Genomic DNA, 23,276 nt, shown 5'->3' with positions numbered 1-23,276 from the left:
TCTCTTTGAGGTCATTTTGAATAGTTTTATATATACATTCGACATTTGCATAGCTCCAAAACAACAACTGTGAAATAGTTAGTACCTTTTTCGATACCTCTAGACCGTGGTTACATATTTAGAAGCACATTTGCATATATTCTCACACAGTAACATGCAAATGAGCCAGGTATTCACAGGCTTCAAAAAGGTTTAGTTCCCTCCAGCAAAACACACTTAACTGATACTTATTCACTTGTTTTAAAACTTTTACCCGCGATTCCGTGTTAGTAGTCGACTTATCTACAATAATTTCCCCGATACAACATTTTTAACTGTGTTCCGTGCCTTTAACCAGATTATTATAGAAATGACTAATATCTCAGACAGAGAATAAAAGAAACAGTATTTTTCCTCACGATCCCCAAATATATCTTCTTCTGGTGTAATTAAACACATGCGACACATGCCATGTAGAAGAGTCTGTGTGTGTTGTCCAGACCTAAATGTGTTATTATTTCAATTCGTCATATTATTTTCCTATCAGTTGTTGCAGCCCTCGCTTTGCCTTAAATTCACGCACAAAGTTACACACACGCACAAAGTTAAGCAGGATTTTCTTTACGCTTCTGAAGCCCTTCTCAAAGTTGTGAGCGCAGCACACCATTTTTAACACTTTTTGCATTCCTTCTTCCCCCTTTCCCTCTGATTTGCATTCAAGGAAAAGAAGTTTGTATTTTGATTTTTACATCAGGTATATAATAAATCTCCTTTCGTTTTTCCTTACTCTCCCCCCCACGTTTGGCTTGAGCTCCTTGTCGTTAACATCTCCCTTCTCACGTTTCAAAGCTCACCGTAATTCCACGTCTTCTTCACACTGTCCTACCGTGTGTGTGTGTGTGTGTCTTTTGTTTTTTGGTTTGGTTTGCCGTGTTTTTTGTGTGTCGCCGTGACGTTCTCGCCTAACAACCTTCAAACAATCCCGAATGTTTTCCCCTTTTTTGACTTGCAGTGGTTTGTATACTTGACATCTTTCACGACAACCCGCAAAATGTCTCATGATTATCAGAGCATGAAGCCCGCGGGGACTAACACGGGGCGAAGATCTGTAGAAGACTGTATTTAAGGATTTTTGAAGTAGGATTGTGTTTGAGATGGGATTGTAGGTGCGCACGTGTTTGACATACAATGAAGCAGTTTTAAAGATATATTGGACGTCACAATCCTGAGAGTTCATCTTGAATATGAAAAAAACAGAAACATTTATTGAACATTTTATACATTTTTGTTTTTAATTATGCTATAAAAAAAACACTGCTATTGAATATATATTATAACAAATTAACATAAATAGGGATGGAATGAGATACAAGTCCCACGAGGGCTTTTGGGCATATTGGCTTTTGATATGATTAATATATGGTGCGGTTTGTTCACAATTTTGCCCTCACCGTTTTTTAAATATTGTTGCACAGTTTTTTAAATATTGTTGCACAGTTTTTTAAATATTGTTGCACAGTTTTTTTGGAACTACAGCTTCTCAAGAGACGTAACTCGCCAGCATTTCCCTTTAAACTGACATGGAAACAAACCTCACTCATATGTATTAAACCTTGTGTCACTAGATCTTGTCCCATCCCGTTAAATATATAACACAACCTCGTCATTTATGTCATACTTTTTACACTAAATCATACTGAGATTGTAGAAATTTTACTCACTAGATGTACCTTGAACCGACACCTTAACGTGGTGGAGGGGTTTGAGTGCCCGAATGATCCCGGGAGCTATGTTGTCGGGGGCTTCATGCCCCTGGTAGGGTCTCCCAAGGCAAACAGGTCCTAGGTGACGGGTCAGACAAAGATCGGTTCAGAAGCCTCTTATGACGACGACACGAACAAGGCCGTTTACGTCGCCCGGATCGGCGTCACCGGGGCCCCATCCTGGAGCCAGGCCTGGGATGGGTGCTCCATGGCGAGCGCCTGGTGGCCGGGTCTTACCCCACGGGGCCCGGCCGGGCACAGCCCGAAAGAGCGACGTGGGGCCGCCCTCCCGTGGGCCCACCACCCGCAGGAGGATCCATAAGGGGCCGGTGCAGAGAGATCTGGGCGGCAGTCGACGGCAGGGGCCTCGGTGACCAGATCTCCAGACACAGAGACTAACTCTGGGGACATGGAATGTCACCTCGCTGGGGGGGAAAGAGCCTGAGCTTGTGCGGGAGGTTGAGCGATACCGACTAGATATAGTCGGCCTCACCTCCACGCACAGTTTGGGCTCTGGAACCCATCTCCTCGAGAGGGGCTGGACGCTCCACTTCTCTGGTGTTGCCCGCGGGGAGAGGCGGCGGGCTGGTGTGGGCTTGCTGATAGCCCCTCAGCTCAGCCGCCACGTGTTGGAGTTTACCCCGGTGAACGAGAGGGTCGCGTCCCTCCGCCTTCGGGTGGGGGACAGGTCTCTCACTGTTGTGGCGGCCTACGGGCCGAACAGCAGTGCAGAGTACCCGGCCTTCTTGGAGTCCTTGGGAGGGGTACTGGACAGTGCACCGACCGGGGACTCCGTTGTTCTACTGGGGGACTTCAACGCCCACGTGGGCAATGACAGTGACACCTGGAGAGGGGTGATCGGGAAGAACGGCTTCCCCGATCTGAACCCGAGCGGTGTTCAGTTATTGGACTTCTGTGCTAGCCACGGATTGTCCATAACGAACACCATGTTCAAGCACAAGGGTGTCCATCAGTGCACATGGCACCAGGACACCCTAGGCCGGAGGTCAATGATCGACTTTGTTGTCGTGTCATCTGACCTCCGGCCACGTGTCTTGGACACTCGGGTGAAGAGAGGGGCAGAGTTGTCAACCGATCACCACCTGGTGGTGAGTTGGATCCGCTGGCGGAGGAGGAAGCCGGACAGACTTGGCAGACCCAAGCGCATTGTGAGGGTCTGTTGGGAACGTCTAGTGGAGCCCTCTGTCAGTAGGGTATTCAACTCGCACCTCCGGGAGAGCTTCTCCCATGTCCCGGGGGAGGTTGGGGACATTGAGTCCGAGTGGACCATGTTCTCCGCCTCCATTGTTGATGCGGCTGCTCGGAGCTGTGGTCGCAAGGTCTCCGGTGCCTGTCGTGGCGGCAACCCCCGAACCCGGTGGTGGACACCGGAAGTAAGGGATGCCGTCAGACTGAAGAAGGAGGCCTATCAGGCCACTCTGGCTTGTAGGTCTCCGGAGGTCATCGACGGGTATCGGCAGGCCAAGCGAGCCGCGGCTCGTGCTGTCGCAGAGGCAAAAACCCGGGCCTGGGAGGAGTTCGGGGAGGCCATGGAGGAGGACTATCGGTCGGCACCAAAGAAATTCTGGCAAACCGTCCGGCGCCTCAGGAGGGGGAAGCAGTGTCTCACCAACACCGTTTACGGTGCGGGTGGAGGCCTGCTGACCTCAACTGGGGATGTCGTCGGACGGTGGAAGGAATACTTTGAGGATCTCCTTAATCCCTCAGTCACGTCTTCCGAAGAGGAAGTGGAGACCGGGGACTCGGTGGCTGGCTCATCCATCACCCAAGCTGAAGTCACTGAGGTTGTTCGCAAACTCCTCGGTGGCAGGGCTCCGGGGGTGGATGAGATCCGCCCTGAGTACCTAAAGTATCTGGATGTTGTAGGACTGTCTTGGTCGACACGTCTCTGCAACATCGCGTGGCGGTCGGGGACCGTGCCTCTGGACTGGCAGACCAGGGTGGTGGTCCCTCTGTTCAAGAAGGGGGACCGGAGGGTGTGTTCCAACTACAGAGGGATCACACTCCTCAGCCTCCCGGGTAAGGTCTATTCCAAGGTACTGGAGAGGAGAATCCGACCGATAGTCGAACCTCGGATTCAGGAGGAGCAGAGTGGTTTTCGTCCCGGTCGTGGAACACTGGACCAGCTCTATACCCTCCATCGGGTGCTCGAGGGTTCATGGGAGTTTGCCCAACCAGTCCATATGTGTTTTGTGGATCTGGAGAAGGCTTTCGACCGTGTCCCTCGGGGTGTCCTTTGGGGGGTGCTCCGGGAGTACGGGGTCCGGGGCCCTTTGCTCAGGGCTGTCCGGTCCCTGTATGACCGGAGCAGGAGCTGTGTTCGCATTGCCGGCAGTAAGTCAGACCTGTTCCCAGTGCATGTTGGACTCCGCCAGGGCTGCCCTTTGTCACCGGTTCTGTTCATAATTTTTATGGACAGAATTTCTAGGCGCAGTCAGGGGTCGGAGGGTGTCCGGTTTGGGGACCACAGGATCTCAGTCAGGGGTCGGAGGGTGTCCGGTTTGGGGACCACAGGATCTGCTGTTTGCAGACGATGTTGTCCTGATGGCTCCATCAAACCCGGACCTGCAACATGCACTGGGACGGTTTGCAGCCGAGTGTGAAGCGGCTGGGATGAGAATCAGCACCTCCAAATCCGAGGCCATGGTTCTCGACCGGAAAAAGGTGGCTTGCCCTCTCCAGGTGGGTGGGGAGTCCTTGCCCCAAGTGGAGGAGTTCAAGTATCTCGGGGTCTTGTTCACGAGTGAGGGAAGGATGGAGCGTGAGATCGACAGGCGGATCGGTGCAGCGGCTGCAGTGATGCAGTCGCTGCATCGGACCGTTGTGGTAAAGAGGGAGCTGAGCCGAAAGGCAAAGCTCTCTATTTACCGGTCGGTCTACGTTCCTACCCTCACCTATGGTCATGAGCTTTGGGTAGTGACCGAAAGAACAAGATCGCGGATACAAGCGGTCGAAATGAGTTTCCTCCGCCGTGTGGCTGGGCGCTCCCTTAGAGATAAGGTGAGGAGCTCGGCCACACGGGGGGAGCTCGGAGTAGAGCCGCTGCTCCTCCACGTCGAGAGGAGCCAGCTGAGGTGGCTCGGGCATCTGTTTCGGATGCCTCCTGGGCGCCTCCCTCGGGAGGTGTTTCAGGCATGTCCCACCGGGAAGAGGCCCCGGGGAAGACCCAGGACACGCTGGAGAGACTATGTCTCTCGGCTGGCCTGGGAACGCCTCGGGATCCCCCCGGAGGAGTTAGAGGAAGTGTCTGGGGAGAAGGAAGTCTGGGAGTCCCTGCTCAGACTGCTGCCCCCGCGACCCGGCCCCGGATAAAGCGGCAGAAGATGGATGGATGGATGGAGATGTAAACAAACAACCAATTTCTCAGCACAGTTGTTATAATATATCCGTCTAAGGTTCAGAAGTTCCTTGATATTGAAACGGCGGAAGCGTCTGGGGAAGAGGAAGTGGAGGCATCCTGCTGCTTTCTCAACCTCGCTTCGCATGAGCGGTGAAAGTCGCATCGTTTCAGCAACTCAAAGCACATATCCTGTCTATCTTATACGCGTTCTTCTCGATTTGCACTTGAACTGTGCGCACACCAATCTTAAAAGGCAGAGAACGAGTCCAAACTTTAGCATTTTCTTTACAATGTCTTTTATCTACAACTATTCAACAACTTCTTTTAAGCCAAAACACTTTTCTCGACAGCAGCAAGTGTCCACACCGCCGTGCGCAATCCTACTTCAAAACTTCAGTGTACTATTTCTACTACGACTCGCAGCTTCTGGGCCTGAATGCCGGTCTAATAATCTGTAATTGCTGAACACGTAAAATCGCTACTTTCTTCTGTGCATCTGTCCACAAGTGAGATTGATTTTCTGGGAGCAGCGCCGGGGCCTGGAGTGTTTGTGTTTCTCCTCTGTTGGCTGTGGGCGGTCCCAGATCTGCCATGATGAAACAGTTTCAAAGTACTACTTGGCTTTTGACTCAGGAGTAGCTCTTGGAATGGGAAATTTAAGAAAAGAGGAAAGATTTATATATATTAGTGGTTTGGTGTTTATCGTCGTTCAGTCAAATTTGCTTTTAACTGACAATTCCATTATTTTGTTTTATTTCAAGCTATTTTATCTGCCAGTAAAATAAGAGTGATTTTTTCTTTCTTTCTTGAACCTCAAGATCAGATTAATCATGTCAGAATCAGAAAAAGTTTTATTGCCATTTTCAGAACAAAATTCACAAACATAGGAACTTGTTTCGGCGTTAAGGTGCAACATACAACAATTATTAATACAAGCAAAGTATTTAAAATCAAATAAGGCCTGTATAAATTAAGAATTTACTGGTCTCAGTATGTACAAAACATTTAATGCAATCAATAGTTATTGGCTTGAATAATTGTTAAAGTGGCAGGTGTTGATTTTGTAAGCCAAATCATTATTTAAATAAACCAGTACTACTTGAAACAAGATAAAGATGTTGGATTCAAATGTAGAGTTGCACCGTTAAACTTTCACTTTTCAATGCGATCTCTTACTTTTATAGTTTTCGTTGAGCTGACAAAATTGGACAAAATAATCTTGGCGAGCTGTTGATATTGTTTTGGTTGTAAGGAGCTCAGTTCTCTCATTCATCTCATTTTGAACTCCCCTAAAGATGCCTCCCATTCCCACCATGCCAGTCATGTGCCTGGGACATGGTGACGCCCCCCACATACCAAAGCCATGTTTGACACTCTGTGTGCACCTCTGGAACGTTTCAACTGTTAAAGCACAACTGAAAGACTAACATTTAAAAACACACATTTCATTTCCTGTCTTTCTGTCCTCAGCCCGGATGAGGATTCCTGTCAGAAATTTGTGCCATTTATTGGGGTAAGAAGTCGACATCTTAAACTAGTTCATTTTCCGAAATATGGGTTTGAATGTTTAAATACTGTTTATTTTGTCTTGCAGGTTGTGAAAGTTGGAATTGTGGAGCAGAGCCTGTCGACGTCAGGTAAGCAAGCGGCACATTACTATTATTACTGTTACTGTACAATTGCATAAATAGAGATTAAAATGATTGATTAGGCACTTTAATGCATTAATCATACATGCTGTAATTCTGAGCGATGATCAAATGAATGAACAACCTCAAGATCAGATTAATCATGTCTTAAAGATTGTAATCATGTTGAAGCTGATGTGAAGTCCCAGATTTCTAATGTTTTGGTTTATCAAATCACATGGCAAAATAAGGGTTAGAAAGCAGACAACAACAGACTACATCAGACCACATCAGACCACAAGAGGAGCACAACAGACCACATCAGACCACATCAGACCACAAGAGGAGCACAACAGACCACATTAGACCACATTAGACCACATCAGACCACATCAGACCACAAGAGGAGCACAACAGACCACATTAGACCACATCAGACCACAAGAGGAGCACAACAGACCACATTAGACCACATCAGACAACAACAGACCACATCAGACCACAAGAGGAGCACAACAGACCACATTAGACCACATTAGACCACATCAGACCACATCAGACCACAAGAGGAGCACAACAGACCACATTAGACCACATCAGACCACATCAGACCACAAGAGGAGCACAACAGACCACATTAGACCACATTAGACCACATCAGACCACAAGAGGAGCACAACAGACCACATTAGACCACATCAGACAACAACAGACCACATCAGACCACAAGAGGAGCACAACAGACCACATTAGACCACATTAGACCACATCAGACCACATCAGACCACAAGAGGAGCACAACAGACCACATTAGACCACATCAGACCACATCAGACCACAAGAGGAGCACAACAGACCACATTAGACCACATTAGACCACATCAGACCACAAGAGGAGCACAACAGACCACATTAGACCACATCAGACAACAACAGACCACATCAGACCACAAGAGGAGCACAACAGACCACATTAGACCACATTCGACCACATCAGACCACATCAGACCACAAGAGGAGCACAACAGACCACATTAGACCACATTAGACCACATCAGACCTCATCAGACCACAAGAGGAGCACAACAGACCACATTAGACCACATCAGACAACAACAGACCTCATCAGACCACAAGAGGAGCACAACAGACCACATTAGACCACATCAGACAACAACAGACCACATCAGATCACAAGAGGAGCACAACAGACCACATTAGACCACATTAGACCACATCAGACCTCATCAGACCACAAGAGGAGCGCAACAGACCACATTAGACCACATCAGACAACAACAGACCACATCAGACCACAAGAGGAGCACAACAGACCACATTAGACCACATTAGACCACATTAGACCACATCAGACCTCATCAGACCACAAGAGGAGCACAACAGACCACATTAGACCACATCAGACAACAACAGACCTCATCAGACCACAAGAGGAGCACAACAGACCACATTAGACCACATCAGACAACAACAGACCACATCAGACCACAAGAGGAGCACAACAGACCACATTAGACCACATCAGACCTCATCAGACCACAAGAGGAGCACAACAGACCACATTAGACCACATCAGACCACATCAGACCACATCAGACCACAAGAGGAGCACAACAGACCACATCAGACAACAACAGACCACATCAGACCACAAGAGGAGCACAACAGACCACATTAGACCACATCAGACAACAACAGACCACATCAGACCACAAGAGGAGCACAACAGACCACATTAGACCACATCAGACCTCATCAGACCACATCAGACCACAAGAGGAGCACAACAGACCACATTAGACCACATCAGACCACAAGAGGAGCACAACAGACCACATTAGACCACATCAGACAACAACAGACCACATCAGACCACAATAGGAGCACAACAGACCACATTAGACCACATTAGACCACATCAGACCACATCAGACCACAAGAGGAGCACAACAGACCACATTAGACCACATCAGACAACAACAGACCACATCAGACCACATCAGACAACAACAGACCACATCAGACCACATCAGACCACATCAGACAACAACAGACCACATCAGACCACATCAGACAACAACAGACAACATCAGACAACATCAGACCACATCAGACCACATCAGAGCACAGCAGACCTCAGCAGAGTACATCAGACCACAAGAAGAGCACATCAGACCTCAGCAGAGTACATCAGACCACAAGAAGAGCACATCAGACCTCACTAGACATGATGGCACTGACCACCATAGACTGGTAGAACATCCTGAACATTGTCCTGCAGACGTCATAGAACCTCAGAACCACTGGGTTAATGTTCTTGGAGCTTCTGATGAACGGGTCAAACGCACGGGACAAATCTCCTACGTGGACAATAAAACATACCTTAAATGAAGTCAAATGATAAATTAGCATATGTTAAATCTGATACACTATTTGATCATGTAAAGTTTGCTGCTCTTCAAACGTCCGCTGTCCTGTTCTTGAAGCCTGGACGGACAGAATTCATTAACTTTGACCGTGTGTTTTATTGAACGTGACCTCATCGTTATGGAGCGTGGCGAGAGTAACTAAGCCGCCCTCACTTTGCCTTCGCAGTGGATTCGGATGACGCAATGGGCGGCAACACGAGCATCCTGTCCTCCCCGACGCCCCCCACGGCCGCCCCGTTCGGGAAGGAGATCGGCAGCACCCCCCCTCAGTCTCCCTCGGTCTCCACTGCCCTGTCCGGAGCTGGGTATGGCCACAGGGACGATCAGTCACTCACGTTCGTCAAGCGCTGGTTAATTAACTGTTGACCACGTGTTTTTCCAGTAACGCTCAAGAATCACAAAGATTTTCTAGTGATGTTGGTTTTTATTTTGTGTTAATTTGAGATCGTTGTCAATAGTAGACTCTAGAAATGAGGTAAAATAACACAATAAATGACTAAAATAAATACAATACAATATTACAATACAATAAATGGAAATTGCTTGTTAATTTCATTCTGAAGTAGCGGTCCCGGCCTGAAAAGTTTATAAACCCCCAAATATATATATATATATATATATATATATATATATATATATATATATATATTAATAACAGACATGGCATTATTAAATCAATATATATATATATATATATATATATATAAATAAAATCAAACACAAATACTCATCATTATAGAGTATTATCTTATATCTTCTTTTTCAACCTTTATTTGGTTATTAATTTGTTTTAAAATGTGTCACAGTGCCCCCTACAGGATGATTCATTGAAAATGCAGTTAAGATACTGTAATTGATACTGATGATATATTTTGAATTTGCTTAAAAATTATAAAACGTTATCACAGAATAGCACATTTTTAGGTTTATATTTCACTTCCTGTTTGTAATTGATTACATCATGCTAGGAAATTACCCAGCAATCACTGGGGAAAAACTCATCTAAACGTCACAATTTACTTTATTTGACAGATTAAAATAAATGAGAGCGACTCTATTTTGTGGAATTCACCTTTAGAGGGTCAAAAAAGTCGTCTCTTTGTGTAAATTATGCATAAACTTGAATGACTGGAATGAGTGTCCCTCGTGTGATGTCACTTCCTGTCATTTTCTTCAGATTTTTGAACGTTCTCTCCACTAATACCATCTCGATTGGTGTAAAACTATTATTTATACGTACAACAGGTATGAACACACCAAATAAAGTCAAAACTAGAAAATCGTAAAATCCTGTCATACTATTATTAATTACTGTCCAAAGAGTCTTAAAAAACAATAACTTTTTGCTGCAGTAACGCCTGATTTAAAATAGCTACAACAATTTAACTTACGACATCTAACTCTGGATATCGTGTTCTATTATATGTATTATACTGTATTTATCATGTTTTCCCGGTCCCACAGCTCTCCGTGCTCGGGCAGCGAGGTGATGGGGCTCCAGGTGGACTACTGGACGTGGCAGGGTCCCGAGAAGAAGAAGGAGGGAGAGAAGCGCGACGTGGGGCTCAAGAACACCCTCAAGAGCAACTTCAGGTCGCTGCAGGTGAGCCGACTGCCCTGCGGAGGCGAGCTGACTCCGCCCCCCAGCATGGCCATGACCGTGGTCACCAAGGAGAAGAACAAGAAAGGTGAGGACCACCGGGCAGGAAATTAGAGCTCAATCATGGCGTTCGGGGGAGAGTATTGATTTACTATTAGTCATGTTAATGATTAGGAGTTTACAGCAAAGAGGAGGAAGAGCGGAGGGAGAAGAGGAGCAGGGAGAGGAGGAGGAGGAGAAGAAGAAGAAGAGGAGGAGCAGGTGGAGGAAGAGGAGAAGAATAAGAAGAGGAGAAGAATAATAAGAGGAGGGGCAGCTGGAGAGGAGGAGGAGCAGGATAGAATGAGAAAATGGCTTTGAATATACAGAAGATTCTCAGTCAAACGCTGTGTAATCCATTTATGAACACATTTTAAAACTTTGGCTTGGACCATGTTAATGTAAAACAAACAAATATGTTACGTTTCAATGCATGGAAATTCATCTTCAAAGCCATTTTATTTGGTCTTTCATGAATCAAAACAAACTCATATGCCGGGCTCGTATGGCCCGGCCCTATACTGTATGAATGTGTCATGAATTATCACTTGATTTGAAAATATAGACAAATGTGCAGAGGAAGAACACTTCTCCATATTTAGTCTTTTTTCCTGTCTCCTTCAGTGATTTTCCTCAGTAAGAAGCCCAAAGAGAAAGAGCTGGACTCTAAGAGCCAAGTCATCGATGGGATCAGCCGCTTGATCTGCACGGCCAAGCACCAGCACACCATGTTGAGAGGTACACGGCCTACACTGCCCTCTGCTGGTGCAAAAGGAACACCGCAAACACAGAGCCAGAGTCAGACCTAGATGTTCTCCCTTTTACTTTAATGTATTTAAACTTAAACTAAAGTATTATTAAATAGAATGGAATATTTGTGAGTTATTCAGGTAAATGTTGGTGGTGCAGTCCGGTGTGGTCAGTTCAGTTTACAATAACTGTACTTATGAATGTGTGTGTTTCAGTCACGATTGACGGCGTGGAGTGGAACGATGTGAAGTTTTTCCAGCTGGCGGCGCAGTGGCCCACACACGTGAAGCACTTCCCTGTGGGGATCTTTGGTTATTCCAAATCTGTGTGACCCTGCGGTCCGAGGGTCCCAGCAAAAAATAGTTTTCCTGTGGAAATCTGAACTGACTCTAACCACAAGCTACATGTTGTCAAGTTGATGTTTCGATGTTGTTGGGTGGTGATGTTGTTTTTTTACACACTACAAAAACAATTTTGTAAGTTTTGTGCTACGACCTCTGAGGTATTTTGAGGTTTTTGACAAATTGCCACATTTCGATAATGGCAGCTGTGTTTGCACTTTGTTTTGTTAACATTTTATTATTATTTCTGTGAAATCCTACATTTATTGTTACTCTATAGACATGGAGAAGCGTGCCGGTGGCGTGCAGTGGCGTGCGATTGTTGAGTTGAAACGTGCTTGTGTTTGCTGTTGAAAGTTGGAAACTTGCTGTGAATTTAGTTGGATTCTTCTCCTCAAACTCAGTGCTCAGTTTTTAACCCTTTACTTTGTCAGTTTTTTATATAGAAGTTGTTATTGCCTCCTAGAGCTTAAAGCACACTGTGTACCTAACATCTAACTGCTACAGCTAGTGTTTTTGAGGGTAGCTATAATGAATGTAGCTAAGACTTATTATTCACCACATGTAAACGGCGCTTTGTGACTTTTGTATTGGTGTTAAAGTACATTTAGACTGTACAGCGACACCTACAGTAGAAGCAGGGTATGGCACACACTTTTAGTTTGCGATCGCTTGATGCCAAAAGTAGTTGTCAATGTTACAACTTAACATTTGTCCCTTTTTACGCCAAGGGCCACTATTTACTGATGTTATATGGTCACTATACACATTTTTACAGCAACTTTAACCCCACTTTGCGTCAGATGTGCTGTGCCAAAGCCTCACCAGAGCTTGTAGTATTTTATGGCCCTTTTGGTGGCCGGTTTTGCTGTTACTGAGAGTTCCATAGATCAAGTTGACACGGCAACACTCTACATTTGGACGTATATAAAAACACATCAGAGGTGGGTGGTGTACTCTTGTAAGTGTTGTTACTTCATAATATTATCCCTCATATGGAGTATTACTTGTGTTGAAGTAAATATTATGACATTATGAAGCAGAAACAAACTGAAACCCAAGAAAGACAGATTATTATTTGTACTCACAATACATAAAAGCTAGGATTGATACATAATGTGCAACATTTGTCACATTAAAATACTGCTCAACTTGTAGCAGTAGTATTTGCCACTTATAATTCAATAATTACCGCTCTGTAAGTGTCAGAGTGATGGAAAATTACAACTCTTTCCCAAGTATTACAGATAAAAAAGTGAGTACGGTATTTCAAAAGGTTTTCTCAAAATTCTTAGACAGACCCTCTTCAAGGACAAACAATGACAATAACTCTGCTTATACTGTAGAAACTTACTTTGGCAAATGTTTAAAAAGCAGTCAAACGAGATGTGCGAGGCCCCCTGCTGGGTGATTAGGAGAAAAGTCGTTTATTTAGAGGGACGCTCACTAATCACTACATCGTCTCTACATCACAAGCATACAGTGCATGATACAATATCTTTTGAGCGATTAAAAGCCCACGAACAACTTCACTTACCCACCTTTGATCGGCCGTAACAAAATACAATACAACACATCCGCAACAAGCATCGTGTTCGCTCTTTTTAACCACATTTTGATAAATTACTTCTAACTTGAAACGTGCAGTACTTATGTCAGTATTGTGAGTAGGAACGCTTGAATGGGGTTTGTTTTTTTCGTACCACGTTTCGACCGTTCAAATGGGTCGTTGCGAGTGTTGCCACGTTTCCGAGTCACTGCCTAACGTGTGTGTGTGTTGATGTGCTCAGTGTTGACGGTACTCCCTGATAGAAAAAAAAAAACTGTGTTAAACTTTTACGCAATAGGAAAAACTTTCGACAAAGGGCCTTTCTGTAGAAGTCTGTTGTCGCTTTTTATAGAAAGTGAAGAGCTTTGATAGGCTGGCTTTTTTCTGTTTTTTTAGTATTGTACATAAGATTATACAAGGAGTAATATTGTGAATTGCAAATCCCCCTATTGCCACTAGAGTCTAAAGCACAAATAGCTCATCTTTATTTACCGAAGCGATGGTGCAGTGTTTTGTGACAGATGTGCAGATATTTGTGGCGAAGCGTCACGGCATTCACAGTTTAGAGAAGTGGAACAGAAGCTTTGTCACCTGTACGCCAATTAAAACAATCAAACTAAACTCAAAAAGTACTACAGTATTTTCCGGACTATAAGTCGCACCAGCCAATAAATGCATAATAGAGAAGAAAAAAACATATATAAGTTGCACTGGAGTATGAAGTGTGAAAATAACAAACAATATCACATATAAGTCGCTCCGGAGTGTAAGTATATAAGTATAAATATAAGTATAAGTCGCACCCCGGCCGAAACTATGAAAAAAGGTGCAACTTATAGTCCGGAAAACACGGTATTCGTGCAAGAAAGTAACGGTGCGCTAAGTAACTTTTCTGGTTTAGGCGTTATACTTGAAATGAGGTTTATACGTTCGTTTTTGTTCATGACCGACGCCAATTTTTTATTTATTCATCCAGAGCAACTGAAGGGAACCGATGATACGCTCTGATTTTGGCCAATTTTGATTATTTTCCCACGAATAGCATGAAATCAAACAACTTCAAAACGAATTTAGCATGAATTTAAATTGTACAAATAAGAAAAAAGAACTAACAATGCGATGATTTCGTTTCCCTTCACGCAAACTTTGGCCCTGTGCCGGAAAGTGACACAATCAGCTCATTCTACAGTGTTGGTTTATCTCCAGAAAAGTTACACAGTGCACCTTTAACACGCAACGGCGATTACGCGTCCGTCCTCAGTCTAGTCTCAAAGTCGTGGTGATCTACAGTTTTGCCTTCAGATTATGAGAAAGTGGCTGCCATTTTGAGCAACAAGCATTCAAATTGTATTACCGTATTTTACGGACTATAAGTCGCATTCGGAGTATAAATTGCACCCGCCAAAAAATGCATAACAGAGAAGAAGAAAACATATAAGTCACACTGGAGTATGAAATGCATTGTAAGTGTGAAAATAACAAATAATATCACATGTAAGTGGCTAAGTATATAAGTATAAGGCACACCCCGGCCAAAACTTTGAAAAAAGGTGCAATTTATAGTCCGGAAAATACAGTATCTGCTAAAGCCTGATAATATAATGATAATGTAATATGCAGAAATGTGCAAAACCGGATGAGTTTGAGCTTGTTTTAATACTCGTATGTCTTGCATCCGAGTGAACTACTGCAACTACTTCTCTGAACTTGGAGTGTATCAACAATCATCCATGAGCCCAAAGTATCTTCTGGAAACCACTTTTACAAAACGATGCGCCGTCCCTTCACCTTAAATGCCAAATATTCCCCCCTCGTTGCTACGGAGTCCAACGATGCAAACACTATAGTCGTCGTCTCTCATACATTTCCCCCTTTTATAATGCACTTTGATATGGTTTAAAGACATTTTTATCTCAAATCGGGACATTGCTTTTGATTTTGAGGTGTTATATTTGAAAGAACCACTACCTATAGACTAGAGAAACCCGTGTAACGATCGTCTTTATTATTATTATTAATGTTATTATTATTGACTCGCTGCGTTTGCCCATCGAAGTCTGACAATACGGAAGAACCTGCTACGTTACTTCTTCTTTCTTTTTGCCTCTCAGCAGCTTCTCACCGCCGTCGTCTGCCTCGGCGGTTAAGTATTAGCCAACGCGGAGTTATTTGAGGGAATTGACGTTCTCGACATGCAATTTAGCCTTTTTTCGAACTGAAATGTCGAGAGCGTTTCGTTTTATTTGACCTCGGAACCCTTTGCCCTGAATCTAGACGTAGCGCGGGGGCATTTTGCAAGGCCGGATCGTTGAGCGGGCACGTTTTCACACTTACACGTCAAGAGAGGAAATTTTAGGCTTTTTAACTGGTATTTTAATAAACTAAAATTGGTACAATGCAAAATATCAAAAGACTATAATAAAATACTCTAAGAATAAGCTTGAGTACCTCAAAATCGAGATCAGCAATAGGCAAGGACTTTAGTTTCGCATGTGAAAATAATGTATATTTTTAGGCTGACAAAAATAATAATAATGGCTACAGCTCTATTATAAATCTTATAAATTATAAATAAGTGTTGAAGATTTTGATTGTATATTTCATGGCCACGCATTAGAATAGCTAAAAAAAATGTTTAAAAAATGGGAGTTTTACTAGTTCGCCCGCCCACTATTTTTAACTCTTTTGAACCACATTTTGAGAATCTCTGGTCAACGTCTCAAAAGCAAAACTGCAAAATAAACTTAGTGAGTGATTAAAACGTGCCGTCTCAACGCTCTGGATACTTGGAAGTGCCCCCAATGTCTTTGCACAAACCCTCTTTTAAAAAAACATGACAGTATTTTTAAAGTTACCACTAAAAAATATGGGTTCTTCTGCATGTTTTACTATAGATGTAAATATGTTTTGGATTTTTATATTGTTTGTTTCTTTCCATGCTCACAAGCAATTGTGTTAAATAAAATTTTTAATCTTCTGTACAAAGAATGGTCTGCGTTTCATATTTGCATGCATTTTATAAAAGAAACTAAACTACCGTAAACTACAAATAATACACATGTTGAAACAATGAATGCTTAGTGATTAATATAAAAGTGTAAATGGAAATGAATAGTTTGGTCTAGCTTTCTCTCTACTGTAAAAGTATTCTTATTTTAGTCTTGATATACCGTATTTTCTGGACTATAAGTTGCACCAGCCCAAAAATGCATAATAGAGAAGAAAAAAACATAAGTATGAAATGCGGTCGCAAGTGTGACAAAAACAAATAATATCACATATAAGTCGCTCCGGAGTATAAGTATACAAGTATAAGTCGCACTCCAGCAAAAAACTATGAAAAAAGGTGCAACTTATAGTCCGGAAAATATGGTATTTGCTACAAAATTGAACAGAAATAATGTTTACAAAGTACAACAGCTTCAGGTATACATTTATTTAACAAAAAGAGCGTCCACATTGACAAAATTCAACATGTTTTTCAACGTGAAGCGCATTTCATCCTCGGTAAAGCTCAGTCCACAGCAGAGACGTCATTTAGCCGCTATCGAGGGTAAATTGACGTAGCTCTTCATCGGAGGCAGCGGTTTGATCTTGCGTCCGGCCCAGCCTCCTTTTCTCTGCCACAAGCCGCTCGAAGGACGCACCCCGAACCAGCGATTGCGCCCGGCTTTCCCGATGATTTCTTTGTCGTGGTCGATGTTGGACACCCGCCCGACGGTGACCATGCACGTCTCGTCCACCTGTTCAGAAGAAGTGACGCGAGTACGATTTCAAATGGTTCAAGTCTAGAGAAGTGAACTCGAGTTACCTGAACTTGTTGCTTGGACGGAAGCTGGACGATTGCCGTTCCGTTGACTTTGCGGAGTAGCACGCCGCTTGTGCCTAAAAATCAGTAAAAAAAGCAGGTTTCAAGTAACCCAATCAGACATTATTGTGACCAGTAAATATGTTTTTAGGGAATGAAAATGGTGTGATATAAGAGTTCCTGATGTCAATTTCCCATTCATTTTCCCACTAAAATCTATAATATTAAAAGAATGAAAGCTTGTGGGGGGCTTATTGGATATGTGGTAACTAATGACCACAACACCTAGTATTTATGACAATTTATTGAGTTTTTTGGGACAGAAAACAACCACATAATTATACTTTAGTTGGCCTCTGTGGTGGATTTAAACGCTTAATATTTTTTCAATGGGAAATCGACTTCATGAACATCGGCGAGCTTTATTTTCTTGAGCTCCCTAACGCCTAAACAGTCATTACACATAAAAACTACATTCAACGCATATTTTGCAACAAATAATCAACAGGTACAGCTTCTTGATCCGAGTCTGTGCTGCAAATCTTACACGAGCGGAAAATACTCAGGAAGAATACTTTATCGATCCAGTGCAAAAATGTCCATCAAGACCAAGAAGTTATTTTCTGAGTGTAAATAATGTCTCATAATGGGAGATAAATTTGCTCTTTACACACCAGATTAAACTTAAAAATTCAAAAGTGTACCTGCTGCGCGGATGTACTGCGCTCCTCGGCCTGGTTTTATCTCCAAGTTGTGGATCAGACTCCCGACAGGAAGAGCTCCCAGCGGGTAAGAGTCTCCTTCATTCGCAGAAACTGTCAAGGGAATTCACACGACGCACACTTTGAACACCATTGCACACGAGTTACACGCAACCACGACCTTCTAAATCATATCTTACCTGCCATGCGTCCAATGACTCCAGAGGTCTTGATGATGTTCCCCTCCTGCATGTTTTCTGTGGCAATGATCCATCGTTTTCTTTCTCCTCCAGCGACGAGGGCGATGTCTGCGGATCTGTGAAGAGACAGAAACATGCACACAGTCCATTGTGCATTTTAGTTTCAAGACTTTATACCAAATTACACAGAACAACTCACAATTTTGAAATATACATATTTTTGTGTGAATGGTCCTTCTATAAAAAGTGCTGGTCACAAATGGAGAAGTGGGGAGGGAAATGATCTAGTTTGTGCCTGTAAAATAAAGCACTGGAAGTACATCTAACCATCAACTGTATAAACTTTATATACTGTACAGTCAAGACCCGAGTTGTTGGTATTTAAGTCTAGTTGTCATCAGTTGGATCAAATAAAAAATGACTTCAATTTGACTCACACCTGAAATATAGTACTAACAAGTAATGAAAAACTAGTCTAATTCTAAACCAGAGCAAACCCGGGGCGAAATATAACAAGAACCACACTAGAAGTCAAGCCAAAGAAGTAGACTTCATAAAACAGATTTTTGTTGAATCGTTATTTACTCTCATTTTATCATCATTTTGGATCTGAATAAGATTTTTTGTAAGACGGTTCCACAGCTTCATACTCACTGCTGTAATGAATGCCGGCCTCACCTGCAGGGGTCGTATCTCACTTCTATGACCTTCTCTTCAAACGGTTTATCTTGTTTGTTGGGTTCATATCTCAGTCGCTGGAAGTCGACCCACCGGTATTTCTGTTTGTGCCCACCGCCGATGCCATGTGTCCTGACCTTTCCTGGTTTTATACAACAGGACATAATCACATGACACAACAACTCATCCCACACGCAGCAGGAATAATACTGTGGGTTTGTTCACATATGACAACCTAGACATTTTGTATTCAAACTAGATGAATTCACTATTACACTATGCTCACTATTTATTCATGTATTTATTTATTTATTTGTCTATGGGAGTTTTTATTTATTTATAGGAGATCTTCTACTGAAAGTGTTTTTCAAACTTCCTATAAGTGATCTGTTCTTCTGTATCTACCTCTGTATCTACCTGCGTTGCACCAATGAAATTTCCCCATGTGGGACAATAAAGGAATATCTTATCTTATCTTATTCACGGTTATATTTACTCAGTTTACTTGATATACTTGAGGAACTTTTTCCAAGAAATTTTACTTTTTGGAGTAACTTGGAGACACCACGGTATACTTTTATTCCTACTTGAGTAATATTTTTATTGAACAGTACTGTAAATGTTTTGGTTCATTTATGTGTTTCCTCCTTCACATATGATTTAGTTTTTCTATTTTTTGTGGCTGTCTAAAAATATATCAGATTTTGTGCATTATTTAACGTTTTGTAGTTCCAATTAAATTAACTTCAAAATATAAAAATCAGACATTACATCCAGATTAAAGAGTGTATTAGTTCCCCAAACACTTTATAACTTATACTTGAATAATTTCTTAGACCATTACTTTGTACTTCTACTTGAGTAATATTATTTTGAAGTAACTTGGCCACTCTACCCTCCTCTGAATAAAACCATATGATTCCCAGTATTCATCAACTTTAACGCACAGAGTGATTGGTAAATAAACATATTAAACCCTGAATGCCAGTACACCCCAAACGAGGAAAAAAACAAATGTATGTAAAAGTCACTGTTTGTATTATAATTCAAGAATGTAAAGGGGGACTTTCTGTAAATAAGAGGACTAGAAATGTGCCTAAATGCCTGTGCAGAACAAACAAAAGAGGGACGGGTCACTCTAAATTCTACTGGACATGAACATAAAATTACTCTACTATAATATGCTGATTCACAGGTTTTGCTTTTCACACGACCATGAGAAAACTGACCCAGGACGATCTGAAAAATAGTGTCTATAGGTATTGTTCACCTGTGTGGTCTCTGCCCCCGGTCTTCTTCATCCCAATAGGTTTGATTGTGTATTTGTCCATCTCTTTCCAGCGGGTCCTGTTCTGCTCTAATAACACTGTGGTCTGAAAGCCTCTGCATTGTCCCAGGTTTATGATCTGACCTCCAGCTTTAGCCTGAGCCAAAGCCTGAGGGAAAAAAAAAATTGTTTACATTAGGTTTAGGGTTTATAGCTGCATTATACATTTATCTGACAGTTGTACCTGAGAGGAGAGCAGAGGAGACTGGGACACCGTCAAGGAGCGAAGAGCACGAGTCAGACACGACACCGCCATCACTCTTTCCTTCACCCACAGAAATACAGTTTACAGATCCATGTTGTCAAACCAAGGTCTCCCACCTATGACTTATTAGCAACACGGTGATTATTGAGCAAAAAACAAACTATATAGAAACACTCTAGTCTTTTAGTAACCCTCTAACTAATTTGCCCTGATAAAGACTCATTGTTAATCAAATATTAGTTACGATTACCTTAATTTTGGCCTAATTCATCCCAACTTCACTCATCTGCGTCCTTCACACTCACAGCGCTGCACGCCGAGTCGCTTTCCGATGACGTAATGACACCTTGAACGCTATTTTAGCCCTTTTTTTTGGTAAGAAATATTGTTCAAACATATTAATCAAGGTGTATATTCCTTGTTGTAAATGTGTTGTATCATAATTGTTTTTTAAATTAATCGTATTTTTTAACTTAAATAATACACTCATGTAATACACTAATCAGCCAGAAGATGTCAATGTCGTTCAAATTATTCTTACTGCTTCAATGTTTACATACATTTAAAATATATATACACAGTTTTAGTAAGTAATAACCAAGAAGAAAACCACCAATACATTTATGAATTGCGTTTTTAGTAAGAAATGTCAATTGCATGGGACATTGGACAGTGAGAGCTGTTTTATAATTTTTATTTCCCTGTATGATAAATGATGAACATCGTGGTGATGTTGATGAGTTTGTCTGAAATATTATTCGAATAGCTTTACACACAAAACTGAAAGAAGCCGGGACATAAACAAAACATCACGTCATCATTTTGTCCCGATCCGCGGTTGCTTCTGGGAAATCCTTCAGACATTTTGGATCTAAGCGGCGGAGCTTTACGAAGGCGGCGCTCTCGGTAAGCGCGCAGGTTTTACTCTTGCAACGCTGTTATTTTAGGAGTTTGTGTGATATTTCAGTGTGACGAAGTCCGCGGGACATTGATATGTTTATAATCAAGTTAAGATGTGTTCTTTTGGTGAACATAAAAGCTGATGATGCACAGGGAGTGGTGAGGTTAGCATTGGTCGTGCTAACGCTAGCCTCCCGCAGACCGCAGAGCGAAACCTTGAACAAAAAATGACTAAAACGTGATAAAGAGGGTTGATTTAATGTGATTGGTTTGGTCAATTGGTTTGACACAGTTGCGTGATCTAAAAGAGGAGTGATGCATCTGATTTGGACAGTGGAAATGATGCTAATTGGCAGCGTCAGCCTGTAATTACAGTCATAACACTGCAATTATGACAGCGCAACGTCCAACAGATTCACTAAAAGCTGTTTATCAATTATTTATTGTATTTATCTTGGCTTCTCAGTTCAACAGGGTGGATTAATTGTCCTCCTATTCCTGCTTTCACTTACAGATTTATATATATTTTACCATTGTTTCCATCAGGTTTATTCTGTGATTATTATGGTGCCGCAGGCGATACCTATTTTAATCATTTTTTATAGAATAACATTTAATTATGGCTTTCATTGAGCTTCTGCTAAACAACGAGGCCAGATAAAAAATTCAATTGAGTTACTTCTATGTATTTTAAGACTATACAATAAGAAAATAAGTATAATTTTGATCCCTATTTTTAGTTTTAGTTTATGGGGAGCCACTTAAGTCTGTCTTGAAAAGCTGATTTATTGTGAGAAAAAAATTGATGTTTCTATGTACAAAAGTTCGGCTCTAGAAACATTATCCAGAGAAAGCCATCGTACAAAATTCTTCTGTGAAGGAAATGAAGCTTTTGAGGCTTGTAGTGAAGAATGTGCAGTCAAATACACAACATCTGTATCTGAAGACAAGTGAGTTGAATTATATAGCCTATGTTTATCTTATTGCACCGTTTAATTAGGAATATATTGGATTATTGTTTATTTGTTTTAATGACCAGGGTAAAAAATAAAAAAAAAGTGAAATTAAAACGACACAGTGAGTTCATTTGTTCGTCTGCCGTCGCTTCGTCTGAAAATCTGGACCGTAAACAAAAGCCGAGTGCCTTCGGCCTTTGTGTGGAGTGAGGAGCAGCTGATTCAGAGGTGATTGATGGCTGTGGACAGTGTCGGTGTTGTTCCGGGCCACACCCTCATGATCCGCTGCCTCGGCTGTTTTCCCCCTGGCTCGGTGCAGCGAGAGCGAGAGAGAGAGAGAGCGAGAGGGAGATGTATGGATGGTTATGCTCAGGAAATGGACCAGGAGGGTGCAATCTGCCGGTGTCGTGCTTCACTGGGGGAATTGGAAGGAAACGTTTGCCAGTATCGCATGAAAAAGGAGACCGAAACTGAAGATGACCATGTTTAGAATGTTATGGCCAAGGCAGGACCGATGAACCAAAGATATTCTGAATGATACATAATGAATGGCGACTGAACTGATGTACTAGATGAGATGCGCTTTATCACAACAAGGCTATAACAAGGCAGTAACAGTAAATTGTGTGTCCAAATGTTGTCGTTTTTACTATCCAAACCTTGTTATGCACGATGTATATATTTGGAACGTATCGCTGTAGTATTGACTATGTGTGAACGTCCTCTGCTGTGCTGATTTACGACTCGGGTATTTGATCCCGCCGGCACAAAATGTCACTCGAGACGGAAATGCATCCTCAGCAGCAGAAAACGGCCATTATTTGTACAAGTGTGTCACATTATGCACAAAACTATTACACTTGTCCTGTTGTTTAACAAGCAAAACTGACACAATTGAAATGGCTGTGGATATTCCTGGTATTGAAGTACAATAACAAATATATTACTATATTCAAGTGAATTCATATTCCATAGCCAATTAAAAAGCTCGTAAACGCTAAACTAAGACAAACTTTATGTATACACAAGGCCCAGGGGAAA

The 23,276-nt window shown here is 42.5% G+C and overlaps 3 protein-coding genes across 6 annotated transcripts in view; 2 read left to right on the top strand and 1 right to left on the bottom strand.

Moving 5' to 3' along the window:
• The window catches only part of LOC140350858 (phosphofurin acidic cluster sorting protein 2), a 113,630-nt gene extending 98,652 nt beyond the window's left edge, over positions 1 to 14,978 (top strand). Inside the window, exons 19-25 of one of the 2 annotated variants that reach the window (XM_072436368.1) lie at positions 701 to 733; positions 6,574 to 6,616; positions 6,698 to 6,740; positions 9,348 to 9,486; positions 10,646 to 10,869; positions 11,445 to 11,558; positions 11,786 to 14,978. In XM_072436368.1, coding sequence (XP_072292469.1) covers positions 701 to 733; positions 6,574 to 6,616; positions 6,698 to 6,740; positions 9,348 to 9,486; positions 10,646 to 10,869; positions 11,445 to 11,558; positions 11,786 to 11,901 — 712 coding nt within the window. In that variant the 3' untranslated portion in view covers positions 11,902 to 14,978. The remainder of the gene's footprint in view (positions 1 to 700; positions 734 to 6,573; positions 6,617 to 6,697; positions 6,741 to 9,347; positions 9,487 to 10,645; positions 10,870 to 11,444; positions 11,559 to 11,785) is intronic. The other variant, XM_072436369.1, reaches the window with a different exon arrangement.
• Positions 14,979 to 16,875: 1,897 nt separating this feature from the next.
• Positions 16,876 to 20,727, bottom strand: mrpl2 (mitochondrial ribosomal protein L2). The gene is made up of 8 exons (XM_072437226.1): positions 20,630 to 20,727; positions 20,359 to 20,439; positions 20,118 to 20,283; positions 18,848 to 18,989; positions 18,170 to 18,285; positions 17,973 to 18,083; positions 17,272 to 17,345; positions 16,876 to 17,203 (listed from the first exon to the last, which is right to left on the bottom strand). The coding sequence occupies exons 2-8, from the start codon at positions 20,428 to 20,430 to the stop codon at positions 16,994 to 16,996; spliced, it is 891 nt and encodes a 296-aa protein (XP_072293327.1). The 5' UTR covers positions 20,431 to 20,439; positions 20,630 to 20,727; the 3' UTR covers positions 16,876 to 16,993.
• A 498-nt stretch (positions 20,728 to 21,225) lies between these two features.
• Positions 21,226 to 23,276, top strand: part of LOC140351671 (kinesin light chain 1-like) — a 39,808-nt gene continuing 37,757 nt past the window's right edge. For all 3 annotated transcript variants that reach the window (XM_072437608.1, XM_072437610.1, XM_072437611.1), the window contains exon 1: positions 21,226 to 21,285. The gene's annotated coding sequence lies outside the window, so the exon portion shown is untranslated. The remainder of the gene's footprint in view (positions 21,286 to 23,276) is intronic.

The sequence above is a fragment of the Eucyclogobius newberryi genome, unplaced genomic scaffold, assembly GCF_026437365.1.
Source record: "Eucyclogobius newberryi isolate DKJ021-1_F unplaced genomic scaffold, fEucNew1.0.hap1 SCAF_8, whole genome shotgun sequence".
Lineage (NCBI taxonomy): Eukaryota > Metazoa > Chordata > Actinopteri > Gobiiformes > Gobiidae > Eucyclogobius > Eucyclogobius newberryi.
This window is presented reverse-complemented; position numbering and strand designations above follow the sequence as displayed.